This window comes from Salmo trutta, chromosome 27, assembly GCF_901001165.1.
Source record: "Salmo trutta chromosome 27, fSalTru1.1, whole genome shotgun sequence".
Taxonomy (NCBI): domain Eukaryota; kingdom Metazoa; phylum Chordata; class Actinopteri; order Salmoniformes; family Salmonidae; genus Salmo; species Salmo trutta.
Window position 1 is genome coordinate 11935880 of NC_042983.1, and position 14600 is coordinate 11950479.

Genomic DNA, 14600 nt, shown 5'->3' on the forward strand with positions numbered 1-14600 from the left:
CAAAGCTTGAAAATTACAATGTCATTTGTTAGAGGACAAGAGCGCCACCACCATTTCAGGCAGTAACAATGTTAGAAAGTGCTCAAATGACAACAATTCAAAGGTGAGGAAACTTGTATTTATTAGTCGAACGCAAATGAGAAGATCTGGACATACAGAAGAGGGGAAAATTTGCGATGAAGTTAAACTTTTTTATGCCTTTAAAATAAAGCACAGAATGCCAAAGCACAATAAGCATGTTTAAGTATTTAGGTGCAATTTGCAGAACACCACATTCATAAAACAGAATCTAATCTGTCACCTGTAAGCACAAGTACGACGGACAATACAATCCTCTCCATTAAATAGTTTGTGCCTTTGATCAAGATTTAAATTCACATTCAATATTACTCACATCTCTCATACTGACCCAGACTGACAATATAATAAGGGTGATTTTTATTGAATTTGGATTGACAGCTGTTGAATTCTAGATTAGCTTGTAAATGGACTATTTTAATGGTGATAGCGATCTTCCTAGTTTGGCTATTGCAGGTTCTTGCACATTCATATTCAGTCAGCCATTGATTATACATTAGTAAACATGTCTTTGTTGCACTCCACAGTAACCTGTTATGTACAGCTTGGTATTTTTCAGACACATTTAGAAAAGCCAAGAAGCGTTCAAGAAGTTAAGCTTTCAGCTTTTGTGTGAGACTGACAGTCGTTAGAGAAGTAAAGTGTCAAGACAACACAGAAATGACCAGGATGCACAAAGAAACATTGGTACCTGGAAAATGAAAACATTTCAATTTATTAAATAACAAAATAAAAACATGGAAAAACTCAGCGTATTATCATTTTCCCCATGTTTGCATTGCAGCCATTTGTTGTGCTAGCTCCAGTAGGATGGTGGTTGCTATGCTGTTGTCTGTCAGGACGCATCCATTTTGATCAAACTGGACAGGATGTGCCTAATTCTGATTGGAGACTGACTGGTCCATCGTTTTTGACAATTAAGGCAATTCCTGAACTGAGAAGAAACAAAATCACTGGCAGTTGGTTTAAGACACACAATAAAAAGTTGGTTTTGTGCTACTGACTGACATACCAAAAATAACTCTACAATTATTTATTTTTTTAAAAACATCTCAGTTAGTGAATCCTATCGAGGATTAAATTGAGGTTTAACAAACATCTACTCAATCTTTTGGGGAGTGCAGCTGTATTGAAAGTAGACTGAGCTATGATACAGGTGTTTCACACTGAATAAAATGAATGTCTATTCAACACTCATACAGTGTGTAGCACAGACTGGAGGAAACCTGTTTCTTATTTTTAAAAGTCTGAGTGTATGTCACAACCCAACATACTGAGAATCTCATATGTATGCAATATATAGTATTACCATACATCATTAATATAAATCTTCAAGACACTTGTGCATATTTTGTTAGGTACGTGGTTTTGAGCTCTGGCATATTTAACCACCGTGGTGGCAGAGTTGTAGCCTATCGTTTCTGGCCTGGGGGAGGGGGGTTGTTAGGGGTCGTTGATGTGCCTGAGGCGGATGTGCTGGATGTAGCTGGCGTGTGCAGGGCTGTAGCGGCTGGTGCTGGTGAAGTCTGGAGAGCCTGTGTGCCGTGCGGGACTGAAGCGGCCCCCGGCAGGGGACAAAAGGCTGCTGACAGGAGAGCCGTGTGTGAGGGGAGAGGCCCGATGTACCCTGGAGCTGCTTTTTACCGCCACAGGGCTGGACCAGCTGAAAGACAAACAGAAACAAAGCCATAATTAGAGTCTGCGTTTATTACTTCCATACGATAGCAGTTGACATTTTAAGCACTTGTCAATGTGTTTCCATATTTACAAGACAACTTGCAGGCAACGACAACTGTTCATGGGGGCATTTCTTTTTTTTGTTGCTGTGAAGAATCGTCAAACCAACCTTTGCATGTCTGAAGAGGTGTATGTCTGCATTGTACTTTTCCATTTCTGAATGCTGGGGAACTTTGAGGGGTCAATGTCTATGACTTCTATTGCGGACAGGACCTCTCTGTCCAACTTAGTTGGTGAATCCCTGAAAGACAAAACGAGAGAGACAAGTTTAAAGTGTTGACAAATTTCATTTCTGTTGCTTGCTAATGTCCTTAACTAAAAACCTCAGAACCGTCACCCTAATCCCCATCACTTGCCCTTCAATGAAAAGTCCCCTTCTGATGCGAGGCGGGATCCGTGCTTGGAACTCATGGGAGTTGTCCAGGGATGTATAGGAGCTGGATGATCCGGAGCTGCTCAGATCCCTCCCTCCATGATCCCACGACTTAGATCTGGCGCAGAGCGTGCGCCCCGACACCGTCCCTGGCCCCCTAGTCCTCTGGCCCAGAGCCTCCAAGCTCTCCTCAGCCGTAAAGTACTCCTCCGAGCTGCCGCTTCCACCACTTGCCCGGTTTTCCACCTCTCCCTCCCTCACACGCCTCTCCCTGTCCCCAGGCTCCAAGCTACAGCCCCTCTCAAACAAATAGTCCTCGTTGCTGTTGCCCCCCAGCGTGAGGCGGCCCACCCCAGATGCCAGTTCGTCCCGGGAGAGTCCCTCCTTGTGTCCCCCGCTACTCCTCCGAACCCTGTCCCTGGTAAGGCCGTCCAGCTCGTCCTGCAAGGACATCCTCTCAAACTCCACCATCAGGTTGGAGATAGGCGACAGCAGACGGGAGGGGGAAGAGGAGGCGCGGGGGGACCCCTTGTCCCCGTTGTGAGTCCTCTCTGCCCCCGTGGAGGGACAAAGGCCGTTGTTGCAGACGGGCGAGAGGAGGCTCTCTGACACGGAGGAGCACAGAAGGTCTCGTTCGGCGGCTGTCTCGATGAGGTCATCGGGGCCGTGGTGGGACACGGGCAGGATGTGGAACTCATGGAGGCCCAGCCCACCCACAGCGCCCGCAAGACTGTCCTTAGAACACGCCGAGGTGATGCTGGTGAGCACCGCGTTCTGACGGTTCTTTATCTCCTCCAGGCTGACGTCATCACCCTCGTCCAGGAAGGCCCCCACCGAGATGGAGTTGCAGAACTTCTTGGGCTTCCCTGTGAATGGCAGAGAGGAGGGACAAAATGTTTATGTTAAGCTACAAGAAATACATTTACTGGTCAATCTAAAATAGTACAGGAACATCAATTCAAGACTGATGGCGGCATCTCATCTCTCTCCTTTCTCAAACTTGATCATTGGAATTCAATACCACAGCTATACAGTTTATCAAGAGCAACTGGTGAGGGTAACATTACCTGGGGAAGGGGTTCTGAAGCGGTTGCTGGTTACGTTCTCCCCTGCCTCTTCGTGTGCACGCTGACTGAAGTCCTTCTTGTTGAGGTACTCCTCCAGCTTACGGAGGCCGCCTGCAGACGACAGGTCTGTGAAACTATCCAGGAAGTCCCAGTACTCAGCCCAGGGGTGGCCCAGCTCCCTGGCAAGGTCTCTGTAAGGGAATACATAACACACTACTGCTGGAGAAGCGTGCGTACATTGTAGTGGGTGTAAAAATGTATCCTTCCTTTTTCTAAGACATTCAAATGGTAAAGTAACGGCGACACAGTAGAACATCGTTGTTGAACTTGTGGACTTCCAGACGTACCTGCCCACTCTCTCTGCTCCACGGTCAGGGTCGGACTTCAGGATGTGCTGGAAGTAGCCTGCCCTGTCTCTGGGGGGTGTCTTCCACACCCGACGGAACTCATCTGCCTGCAAGGAAGACACCAATTAGAAGTTACATACATCCTGTGTTTCTACAACAGCTTCCCACATGAAAATAGAAAAGAAAGAAATGAAGTGTGAAAATAAGAGAAAAAGAGTGTGAGGTGAAAGGAGATAATGTGATAATGACCTTAGATGGGCTGAGTGGGCCAGCGAATGCCCTGACTGCCATCACCGGGTCCATGGGACTTCGTGTGAGCCTGGGAGCCAGCGAATGAGAAAGCGTTTCTGATGGCTCAGGTGACCAGGGAGCACCAATGACAGGCTGGGACGAGTTGTCTATGGCCCTCAGTAGGCGTATATAACAGCGATCTGTGACAGAAGAGAAGGTGTTATTGGGTAAATAGGGAAGTATAGGAAAACATAAGTCCTGTGATTGGGAGGCAGTGCACTTACCTTCCAAATAGTCACATATCTTCTGTTTCACCTCTTGGGTTTTGTTTTTTCTTTCACAAATAACCTGTCAGGGAAACAGAAGAATTTCATGAAAATCAAGTAGTCATGTGGACCAATCAGCAGTTGGTAGCTAGTTGTTAAAACTCAATATTTATGGAGAAACTCACATCAGATGGCTTCTGGTCGTACTTGTTTTTGCAGTTTTTATCTGTATCAGGATGTGAACACAGGACATTCACCACTTCTGGACACCCAAACTTACAGGCAAAGTGGAGTGGTGTCTCAAAGCCCTGGGACAGACAACCAAAGTGACAGACATACAGCATGAACAGAGGCACTTCAATCCAAAACACACAAGTTGGTTACAGTTCAACCTAAACATAGTAGGCAATAGCCATGCACTCAATAAGTACTTTCATAGAGTTAACATCATTTGTCGATTTTTTACAATTATTTCATCTGCACAAACGGCCGGCTTATTCAGTGTTATACCTACAGTTAGACCTACAAGGCAGCAGGCAAAATACATATGGAGAGAGCCAGTGGTGTAGTAGATGGTATAACGCAGGTATACCCACTTTCTTTTAGTGGCCATTGCGTATACTAACTTCTTATTCCCAACGCTGTGTATCAAAGTAGTGGAGGTATACGCCGTACTAATTAATAAGGCTGATGGAACAGATCAGAATGTTTAGCTTTAAAATGTTAGCAAACTATCATTTCTTCACATTTTAAGAGTAGCAATGTGCACACGGCAGTAGGTCTACGAGCAAATGTTCCAAAATGCAATTTGCGAGAAAACACCGGTCTAAAATGCCACACCGCACATTCGAGCGGTTTCATGGACAGAGACGGAAATATCCGTTAAGATTTAAAAAGAGGGGAGATCTAAAAGATGAAACTACTGTATCACAGGTTGCTAATTTGACTAGGATAATGGCTTTGGCTGCTTGACAATGAAAGAAATTAAACTACTGTATCACAGGTTGCTAATTTGACTAGGATAATACCTTTGGCTGCTAGACAATGAAATAAAGTTGATTTGAAAACCAATAGAACAGAAGAGCACGTATGAGAAAGTATTTTTAAAATAATAATTTCTATGGTGAAATTTTGGCTATAGGCTACTTTGAAGCAAGGTAAGACATGCCCCATAATATGAAGTAAAACGTCCAGGTTTCAAAAAAATTCAGGAACAGGACAAATATATTGATGCTAATTTTAGACCTAACTATCTTCTGGTAGATGGAAAGGCTTTCCCCAAAACCTTCTCTATTAAATGTTAACAAGCTACAAAGTAACCTATGCCTTCCTGGCAGAATGATATGATTATTTGAATCAATCCAGTGGCCATTTGTTTTCACAAACTCCATCTCGCCTGCAACAGAAACGTCGCTAACCAAAGAAAACAGTGCCAGTTGCCTACACAGTTGAATTAAAGGGTAGGCCTAAATACAATTTTTTTTTTTTAAAAGTCTGATTTTTCACAGACCTCAAAAGTGGTCTCCTGACGTGGTTTAAGCATTGTTCTGGACTATTAAGAAAAGTATGACATTGAGAGCGGAAATCTGGAAAAAGGGAAATATCAGAAACCTGTGAATTTCTGACCTGGTTGACAGCCTCATTTATCAGTTTTAATAGTGGGCATACTATCACAGTACAGCTTGGATTGGCCTGACTGTGAAAGACCAACATGGGATTCAGTGGGTATGTCACGGTTAATAACATTTTCACACAGGGCACCTGTCCTTCACCGGGCGGACCGTTTATAGCGTTTTCTTTTTTTAGACACAACTTCAGAATACCCACTTCTCCATGACAACCACTACACCGCTGGAGAGAGCGGTATCGTAAGTATACTCACAGCCTTGTCTGGGGTGTTTAGGTAAAGGTCCACGATGTATCGGATGCGTTTCTGCATCATGGCCTCCAGGTCATCAGGGTACATGAGCCTCATGAAATCCGGGTTCTCCAGCGTGTCCAGCAGGAGCTGGGCGATCCCTGGCTCGTTCTCCTTGGCTGCCACGTGCATCACGTTGTACCTGCATCCCTCCTGGGAACACACGGAGGAATGAATTCAGTGTGTGGAGAACATTTAGGATGAATTATTCTGCTAACTAAAAAAATAACTAAAAAAAAACGCTTCATCCACACCACATATATCATTACAGTATATTAATCTGGTGCAGTAGTATAGGCTATATTAAAGGTGGCGCACATCCACTAAAGATTATTGTTCCACCCTGACTCGCCTGCACTACGGTGGGGTTGTCTCCAGAGCCGATGAGATAGCGTGGGTTGCTCCAGACCAGCTCACTGAAGGCCACCTCATCCCCCTTCTCCACAGCTTTCCTCAGCTTGGCTGTCAGGTCCTGGCAGCGAGGGCTTTTGAAGCTGTTGGCCCTCTCCCTGTTGATGGCGTCTACCTCCACGACAGGGACGTTGTCTAATGCGACAGACCCGAGAGACGGAGACAGTGGAATGCGATAAACAGCTTACTCTTGTTTCAAACTTGGACGTGTGTCCAAGAAATGAAACGCTATCCAAATACCCTTGAAAAGCATTGACTTGGTGTATTTGTCTAGGACTGTACAAATAAGTACTGCGCTAATGTCTTTTTTGTGAGGAGAGAATAATTGTCCTCAGCCCAACACTCACCCTTGCAGAAGACCAGGCCTGGTATGACAGGGGAGACACAGGGGGCAAATTTACTGGGAGAGGGGTAGTAGTCACAGATCCCTTTGGCAAATTTCTCAGCATCCTCTCGATTGGAGAAGGCTTTAAAGCGAGCTCCTTTCATCATCTTCACAGCCTGAAGAGCCTCCTTCTTATCCCCATACACATGGGACCTCTCTGAACCAGGAAGAACAAATAAACATTGAAATGTATGTTTAGATCGCTCCGGATGTCTACCTACAAATAGAAACATTCCAGAATTGGATTTAGAATAGATCATGGACAGATATTATGCCATCACAAGCAAAGCAGCTCAAAGTCTTACTACTGCTAAAAATTGTAGTCGCCATGCTGATCCAGAATGCCATATAAAGGTGACAGATGTTCTATGTGTCTCAACCACTGACTTCAAGTCAAAACAAAAACAACCCCTGAACAGCATGATGTCATGGACAACATAAAATGTTTGAGTTGGACCTTGACTGTGGTGTGACAGCATGCGGGGTCAACTTCATTCTTGGATCAACATAGCTAGCTTTCCAACAGTTCTCTCTCTACCTTTGCATTTCTGTGTGAAAATAAATAATTACATACACTTTTGACTGATTAACAGGCCAAAGTAAATTGCAGGTTTGGGTGATTCCTCAACAAAAAAAATGAACAAAAATATATATATATTTTTTTCTCCCCAAACTGTATTCATAGCTCCTTTGGAGGAAGAATTGTTGACATACATTTGAATCTTAAAGCATAATAATTATGCTTTCAGATACAAATATATGACATATACCCTATATATACAAAAGTATGTGGACACCCTTCAAATGAGTGGATTTGGCTATTTCAGCCACACCCGTTGCGGACAGGTGTAGAAAATAGAGCACACAACCATGCAATCTCCATAGACAAACATTGGCCTTACTGAATAGCTGTGACTTTCAACGTAGCACTGTTGAGCTAGAGCTGCCCCGGTCAACTGTAAGTACTGTTATTATGAAGTGGAGGAAACGTCTAGGAGAATTAACGACTCAGCCGCAAAGTGGTAGGCAACACAAACTCACAGAACGGGACCGCCAAGTGCTGAAATGTGTAAAAATAGTCTATCCTCGGTTGCAACACTCACTAAAGAGTTCTTAACTGCCTCCGGAAGCAACATCAGCACAAGAACTGTTCGCCGGGTGCTTCCTGAAATGGGTTTCCATGGCCAAGCAGCCACACACAAGCCTAAGAACACCATGCACAATGCCAAGCGTCGGCTGGAGTGGTGTAAAGCTCTTCCGCCATTGGACTCTGTAGCAGGGCTGCCCAATTCCCGTCCAGGTGGGCTGAAACACTTCTGGGTTTCATCTTACATTTACATTTAGTCATTTAGCAGACGCCCTTATCCAGAACGACTTACAGTAGTGAATGCATACATTTCATACATTATTTTTCTGTGCTGGTCCCCCGTGGGAATCGAACCCACAACCCTGGTGTTGCAAACACCATGCTCTACCAACTGAGCTACAGGGAAGGCTCCTAATCAGGGAATAACTCAGACCTGGGACACCAGGTGAGCGCAGTTAACTACCAGGTAGAAACAAAAACAAAAGTGTTCTGCCCTCCAGGACCAGAATTTCTGTAGAGTATATTATGTTAAACAATATATACAAAAATTAAGCAAATCAAATGTTATATTTTAAATATGCACGTTTATAATTTTTCAATATTGATCAATTAATGGCAGATTTTTTAATTGAAATCAAAGTACTACTCATAGCAGAGCAAGTGGTACAGCTTCATACAGTCAGTGCATTCTGAAAGTATTCAGACCCCTTGACTTTTCCCACATTTTATTACGTTAGTCTTATTCTAAAATGAATGAAATGAAGAAAAAAAATCCTCAACCTATACACAATACCCCATAATAACAAAGCGAAATGCATTACAAATAAAAAACAGATATCTTATTTACATAAGTATTCAGACCCTTTGCTATGAGACTTGAAATTGAGCTAAGGTGCATCCTGTTTCCATTGATCATCCTTGAGATGCTTGATTGGAGTCCACCTGTGATAAATTCAATTGATTGAACATGATTTGGAATGGCACACACCGGTCAATATAAAGGTCCCACAGTTGACAGTGCATGTCAGAGCAAAAACCAAGCCATGAGATCAAAGGAATTGTCCGTAGAGCTCTGAGACAGGATTGTGTCAAGGCACAGATCTGTGGAAGGGTACCAAAAACTGTCTGCAGCATTGAAGGTCCCCAAGAACACAGTGGCCTTCATCATTCTTAAATGGAAGAAGTTTGGAACCACCAAGGCTCTTCCTAGAGCTGGCCGCCTGGCCAAACTGAGTAATCGGGGGAGAGGGGCCTTGGTCAGGGAGGTGACAAGAACCCGATGGTCACTCTGACAGAGCTCCAGAGTTCCTCTGTGGAGATGGGAGAACCTTCCAGACGGACAGCGATCTCTGCAGCACTCCACCAATCAGGCCTTTATGGTAGAGTGGCTACTCCTCAGTAAAAAGGCATATGACAGCCCACTTGGAGTTTGCCAAAACGGCACCTAAAAGGACTGACCATGAGAAACAAGATTCTCTGGTCTGATGAAACCAAGATTGAACTCTTTGGCCTGACTGCCAAGCGTCACGTCTGGAGGAAACCTGGCACCATCCCTATGGTGAAGCACGGTGTTGGCAGCATCATGCTGTGGGGATATTTTTCAGTGGTATGGACTGGGAGACTAGTCAGGATCGAGAGAAAGATGAACGGAGCAAAGTACAGAGAGAGCATTGATGAAAGTCTGCTCCAGAACGCTCAGGACCTCAGACTGGGGTGAAGGTTCACCTTCCAACAGGACAACGAACCTAAGCACACAGCCAAGACAACGCAGGAGTGGCTTCGGGACAAGTCTCAATGTCCTGAGTGGCCCAACCAGAGCAGACTTGAACCCAATCTAACATCTCTGGAGAGACCTGAAAATAGCTGTGCAGCGACTCTCCCCATCCAACCTGACAGAGCTTGAGAGAATCTGCAGAGAAGAAGGAGAGAAATTCCCCAAATACAGGTGTGCCAAGCTTCTAGCATCATACCTTCTTTTGGAGAGATTGGAAACCCAAATTGGTCTACATGGACAAGTTCTGGCCTGGTTTAGATCTTATCTGTCGGAAAGATATCAGTTTGTCTCTGTGAATGGTTCGTCCTCTGACAAATCAATTGTAAATTTCGGTGTTCCTCAAGGTTCCGTTCTAGGACCACTATTGTTTTCACTATATATTTTACCTCTTGGGGATGTCATTCGAAAACATAATGTTAAATTTCACTGCTATGCGGACGACACACAGCTGTACATTTCAATGAAACATGGTGAAGCCCCAAAATTGCCCTCGCTAGAAGCCTGTGTTTCAGACATAAGGAAGTGGATGGCTGCAAATTTTCTACTTTTAAACTCGGACAAAACAGAGATGCTTGTCCTAGGTCCCAAGAAACAAAGAGATCTTCTGCTGAATCTGACAATTAATCTGGATGGTTGTACAGTCGTCTCAAATAAAACTGTGAAGGACCTCGGCGTTACTCTGGACCCTGATCTCTCTTTTGAAGAACATATCAAGACTGCTTCAAGGACAGCTTTTTTCCATCTACGTAACATTGCAAAAATCTGAAACTTTCTGTCCAAAAATGACGCAGAAAAATTAATCCATGCTTTTGTTACTTCTAGGCTCGACTACTGCAATGCTCTACTTTCCGGCTACCCGGATAAAGCACTAAACAAACTTCAGTTAGTGCTAAATACGGCTGCTAGAATCCTGACTAGAACCAAAAAATTTGATCATATTACTCCAGTGCTAGCCTCCCTACACTGGCTTCCTGTTAAGGCAAGGGCTGATTTCAAGGTTTTACTGCTAACCTACAAAGCATTACATGGGCTTGCTCCTACCTATCTTTCCGATTTGGTCCTGCCGTACATACCTACACGTACGCTACGGTCACAAGACGCAGGCCTCCTAATTGTCCCTAGAATTTCTAAGCAAACGGCTGGAGGTAGGGCTTTCTCCTATAGAGCTCCATTTTTATGGAATGGTCTGCCTACCCATGTGAGAGACGCAGACTCAGTCTCAACCTTTAAGTCTTTACTGAAGACTTATCTCTTCAGTAGGTCCTATGATTAAGTATAGTCTGGCCCAGGAGTGTGAAGGTGAACGGAAAGGCTGGAGCAACGAACCGCCCTTGCTGTCTCTGCCTTGTCGGTTCCCCTCTTCCCACTGGGATTCTCTGCCTCTAACCCTTTTACAGGGGCTGAGTCACTGACTTACTGGTGTTCTTCCATGCCGTCCATGGGAGGGGTGCGTCACTTGAGTAGGTGGAGCCACTGACGTGGTCTTCCTGTCTGGGTTGGCGCCCCCCCCTTGGGTTGTGCCGTGGCGGAGATCTTTGTGGGCTATACTCGGCCTTGTCTTCGGACGGTAAGTTGGTGGTTGTAGATATCCCTCTAGTGGTGTGGGGGCTGTGCTTTGGCAAAGTGGGTGGGGTTATATCCTGCCTGTTTGGCCCTGTCCGGGGGTATCATCGGATGGGGCCACAGTGTCTTCTGATCCCTCCTGTCTCAGCCTCCAGTATTTATGCTGCAGTAGTTTATGTGTCGGGGGGCTAGGGTCAGTCTGTTACATCTGGAGTATTCTCTTGTCTTATCCGGTGTCCTGTGTGAATGTAAATATGCTCTCTCTAATTCTCTCTTTCTTTCTCTCTTTCTTTCTCTCTTTCTCTCGGAGGACCTGAGCCCTAGGACCATGCCTCAGGACTACCTGGCATGATGACTCCTTGCTGTCCCCAGTCCGCCTGGCCATGCTGCTGCTCCAGTTTCAACTGTTCTGCCTGCGGCTACGGAACCCTGACCTGTTCACCGGACGTGCTTGTTGCACCCTCGACAATTACTATGATTATTATTATTTGACCATGTTGGTCATTTACGAACATTTTAACATCTTGACCATGTTCTGTTATAATATCCACCCGGCACAGCCAGAAGAGGACTGGCCACCCCTCATAGCCTGGTTCCTCTCTAGGTTTCTTCCTAGGTTTTTGGCCTTTCTCAGGAGTTTTTCCTAGGGAGTTTTTCCCAGCCACCGTGCTTCTTTCACATGCATTGCTTGCTGTTTGGGGTTTTAGGCTGGGTTTCTGTACAGCACTTTGAGATTTCAGCTGATGTACGAAGGGCTATATAAATAAATTTGATTTGATTTGATACCCAAGAAGACTCGAAGCTGTAATCACTGCCAAAGGTGTGTAGATTGAGGGGGGGGGGAAACAATGTATTCCACTTTAGAAGACTAACGTAACAAAATGTGGAAAAAGTTAATGGGTCTGAATACTTTCAGAATGTACTGTATGACAGTTTGCTTTGTAGCACATACAGATGAAATAATGAGTCTAAAAGGAGGCCAACATTTCAAATATTCAAATTGAAATTAATTATTTCTCAATTATGCTTTAAGATACAAATGTAAAATACAAGTCAACAATCTGTGTCTTACCATTTGTAGCCAAGACATCATCCCACAACGGACACACTCCATAGAAGAACGTTGGTGACATTTGTGCTGTCTTTGAAGGAGTCTCTGCTTTAGACTGAGAGCCAGGGTCTTCCACACCGATATTACAAGGGGTTCTTGACTTTACTGTCAGGCCAAGTTCCTCTTCCTCTGGGGGATTGAGCCCCATTCCGTAACCAAAGTCCACCTCGTCATTGACAACCTTAAGAGAGTCAGTGCCAGTGGGTGCTGATGTTGTGGCACATGATGGCAGCGGTTTGGCCTGCCCTGCTGCACTGGCGGCCATTGCACTGCTGCCTGGGCCTGTGGTGGTGGCATTACTGCTACTGTCCGTGTCTGTGGCGCTGCTGCTGCCCTCGGCTTCTGTCAAGACGCGGGCCAACTTCCTCTCGAAGATGGCGCGAGTGGTGGCAGTGATTGGGCCGCACTTGAGGTCGGCCCTGGTGAACTCCTCTCGCAGCTCGTCTGCACTCAGCCCTCTCAGCCTGCTCAGAACCGCCTCCATGCTTCAGCTAGGCTACCTGCATTGGGGAGGGAGGGATTTGATAGTCAAACTGCTGTGTAATGATAGTGACACTGACAGTATAATACAATACAGTGACTAATGTGCCTATGGCTACTTCTTAATCTTTGCATGGTTAGGAAATAGATTTTAAACATATTTAGGAAGAATTAAAAACACTGAACAGACCCCCTTTTGAGCATATTGATAACAAGTCCACCACATTCAGCCTGATCCATACTAAACAGCCCGTAAGTACGGCTCTGCCATTAAAGGACAAATAGGTATAGCTGTAACTGTTTCAAAGCCTAGAACAAATGATTTCTCTTGGATATGAAAAAACCCTAAAATAAACCTTAACCCCACTGCAGCCCGCCTACGTGACGCTTGGTTTTTAAGCAGCTTCACAAACATGCAAGCCATAATGAACGGAACGGGCGATTCGAAATATTTGCACGGGGGGGGAAGCTCTGGTCAAAATCTAGGAATAAATCACATTTTAAAGCCTTTTGCGTTCGATATTTTTTAACATCACCGATTTCAGAGGAAGCGTGGGAATATTTAGAATCTTAATCGATTCAATCGCATGGTGTCACGCCCAAGTGCCATTCCAGTTATCTACTTTCATGCGTTAACAATTTGATATCTCATGTCTTCATGGTAATTTTACCGATACAAATCTATTTTAACTCAGACTTGATTACAACTGATGACACATGTACATCCCTACTTACCAGACATCACTTTCATTTATTTTCGTTCATGATCTGAAATGTATTTTAATATTCAGCAAAGATAAACTGTTAAAATAGACAATGCTCAAGACGGTCTGGATCGTCTCATTGTTTACCAGACATTGTACGCATGCTCACTTCCAAGGCAGGGCTCATGCCAGTGAGGGGGTTCGATTATTCTGGCCCGGGGTACACCGGCTATGGCCTGTCACTTCATCAGGCAAAAACGGAGGGGGGGAGCCATTCTCAAATCGAACAGTAATATGGGCATCTCGGTCATCATTCATAAACATAGAACATCTATTTTCCATAAAATAAATGTTAGATTTATCAAGTAGTTTTCATTGGGAAGGAAGATAATGCGTTTTAATCAAAAGCAAATCCTACTCACATTACTACACGTGCTTAGTTAAGTCTATTTTGTTTTGTGCCGACTTGGCAGTCGCACAGAGCCGGGCACCTGGCTCAAGCCCGGGAGGCAGCGCGGATCCAAATTGAATGGAATAAACTTTCAGCCGGTGCAAAACACTCCTACACGATTAATTGCTGGCGTGTTAAACCGGAAGTCTAGCCTAAAAACTACCTAGCTAGCTAGCCAGCAACACACTTCTCATATATAACATGGCTAACCGAAGAAAAGTATACCCCACAACATTAAAATCAATTTGATCCTTCAGAAAAACACCACCAGGTAGCTACCCGTGTATAGGCAGACATACGATAGTTACTGTACAACCAACAACAATTAGCTAGCTAGTTAGCTGTGACAACTGTAGATTGAGTAAACAAGTTGGATAACACAATGATATTTTGTTAACGCAACGACTGGTACATTTTGACTTGGAAACGTCACTTATTTCACAGTATTTGAAATGACAACATAATCAACGTTAGCATGCACACCTCCTTGCTCTCCTCCTGCCAAGTTCTGTCCTCACCGCGACGGTTTTAAAATGTGATGATAAAGGACCCAGGTTATGACTAACATAATGCTTGCTCGAAATTGAGCCTGTACTCTGAAGTGAGCCATGCTAGCC

General features: G+C 44.6%; 1 protein-coding gene across 4 annotated transcripts; it reads right to left on the bottom strand.

Moving 5' to 3' along the window:
- Positions 1–104: 104 nt before the first annotated feature.
- On the bottom strand, positions 105–14567 carry LOC115164316 (ankyrin repeat and LEM domain-containing protein 2). 4 transcript variants are annotated; one of them, XM_029716667.1, is made up of 13 exons: positions 14467–14567; positions 12310–12848; positions 6776–6970; positions 6370–6563; positions 5982–6170; positions 4285–4407; positions 4118–4181; positions 3852–4033; positions 3603–3709; positions 3256–3446; positions 2172–3054; positions 1925–2056; positions 105–1741 (listed from the first exon to the last, which is right to left on the bottom strand). In XM_029716667.1, the coding sequence occupies exons 2-13, from the start codon at positions 12830–12832 to the stop codon at positions 1522–1524; spliced, it is 3003 nt and encodes a 1000-aa protein (XP_029572527.1). In that variant the 5' UTR covers positions 12833–12848; positions 14467–14567; the 3' UTR covers positions 105–1521. The 4 variants fall into 4 exon arrangements, with proteins under 4 accessions (XP_029572527.1, XP_029572526.1, XP_029572528.1 ...); XM_029716666.1 differs by lacking the exon at positions 14467–14567 and adding an exon at positions 13564–13722; XM_029716668.1 differs by lacking the exon at positions 14467–14567 and adding an exon at positions 13019–13127.
- Positions 14568–14600: the final 33 nt, after the last annotated feature.

Coding starts and splice junctions, on each gene's coding strand:
- LOC115164316 (XM_029716667.1), bottom strand. CDS start 12,832: ATGGAGGCGGTTCTGAGCAGGCTGAGAGGGCTGAGTGCAGACGAGCTG. Junction 6,171..6,369: donor ACAACCCCACCGTAGTGCAG/GCGAGTCAGGGT, acceptor GTGTGTTCCCAG/GAGGGATGCAGGTACAACGT. Junction 3,055..3,255: donor CTTCAGAACCCCTTCCCCAG/GTAATGTTACCC, acceptor TGCCATTCACAG/GGAAGCCCAAGAAGTTCTGC.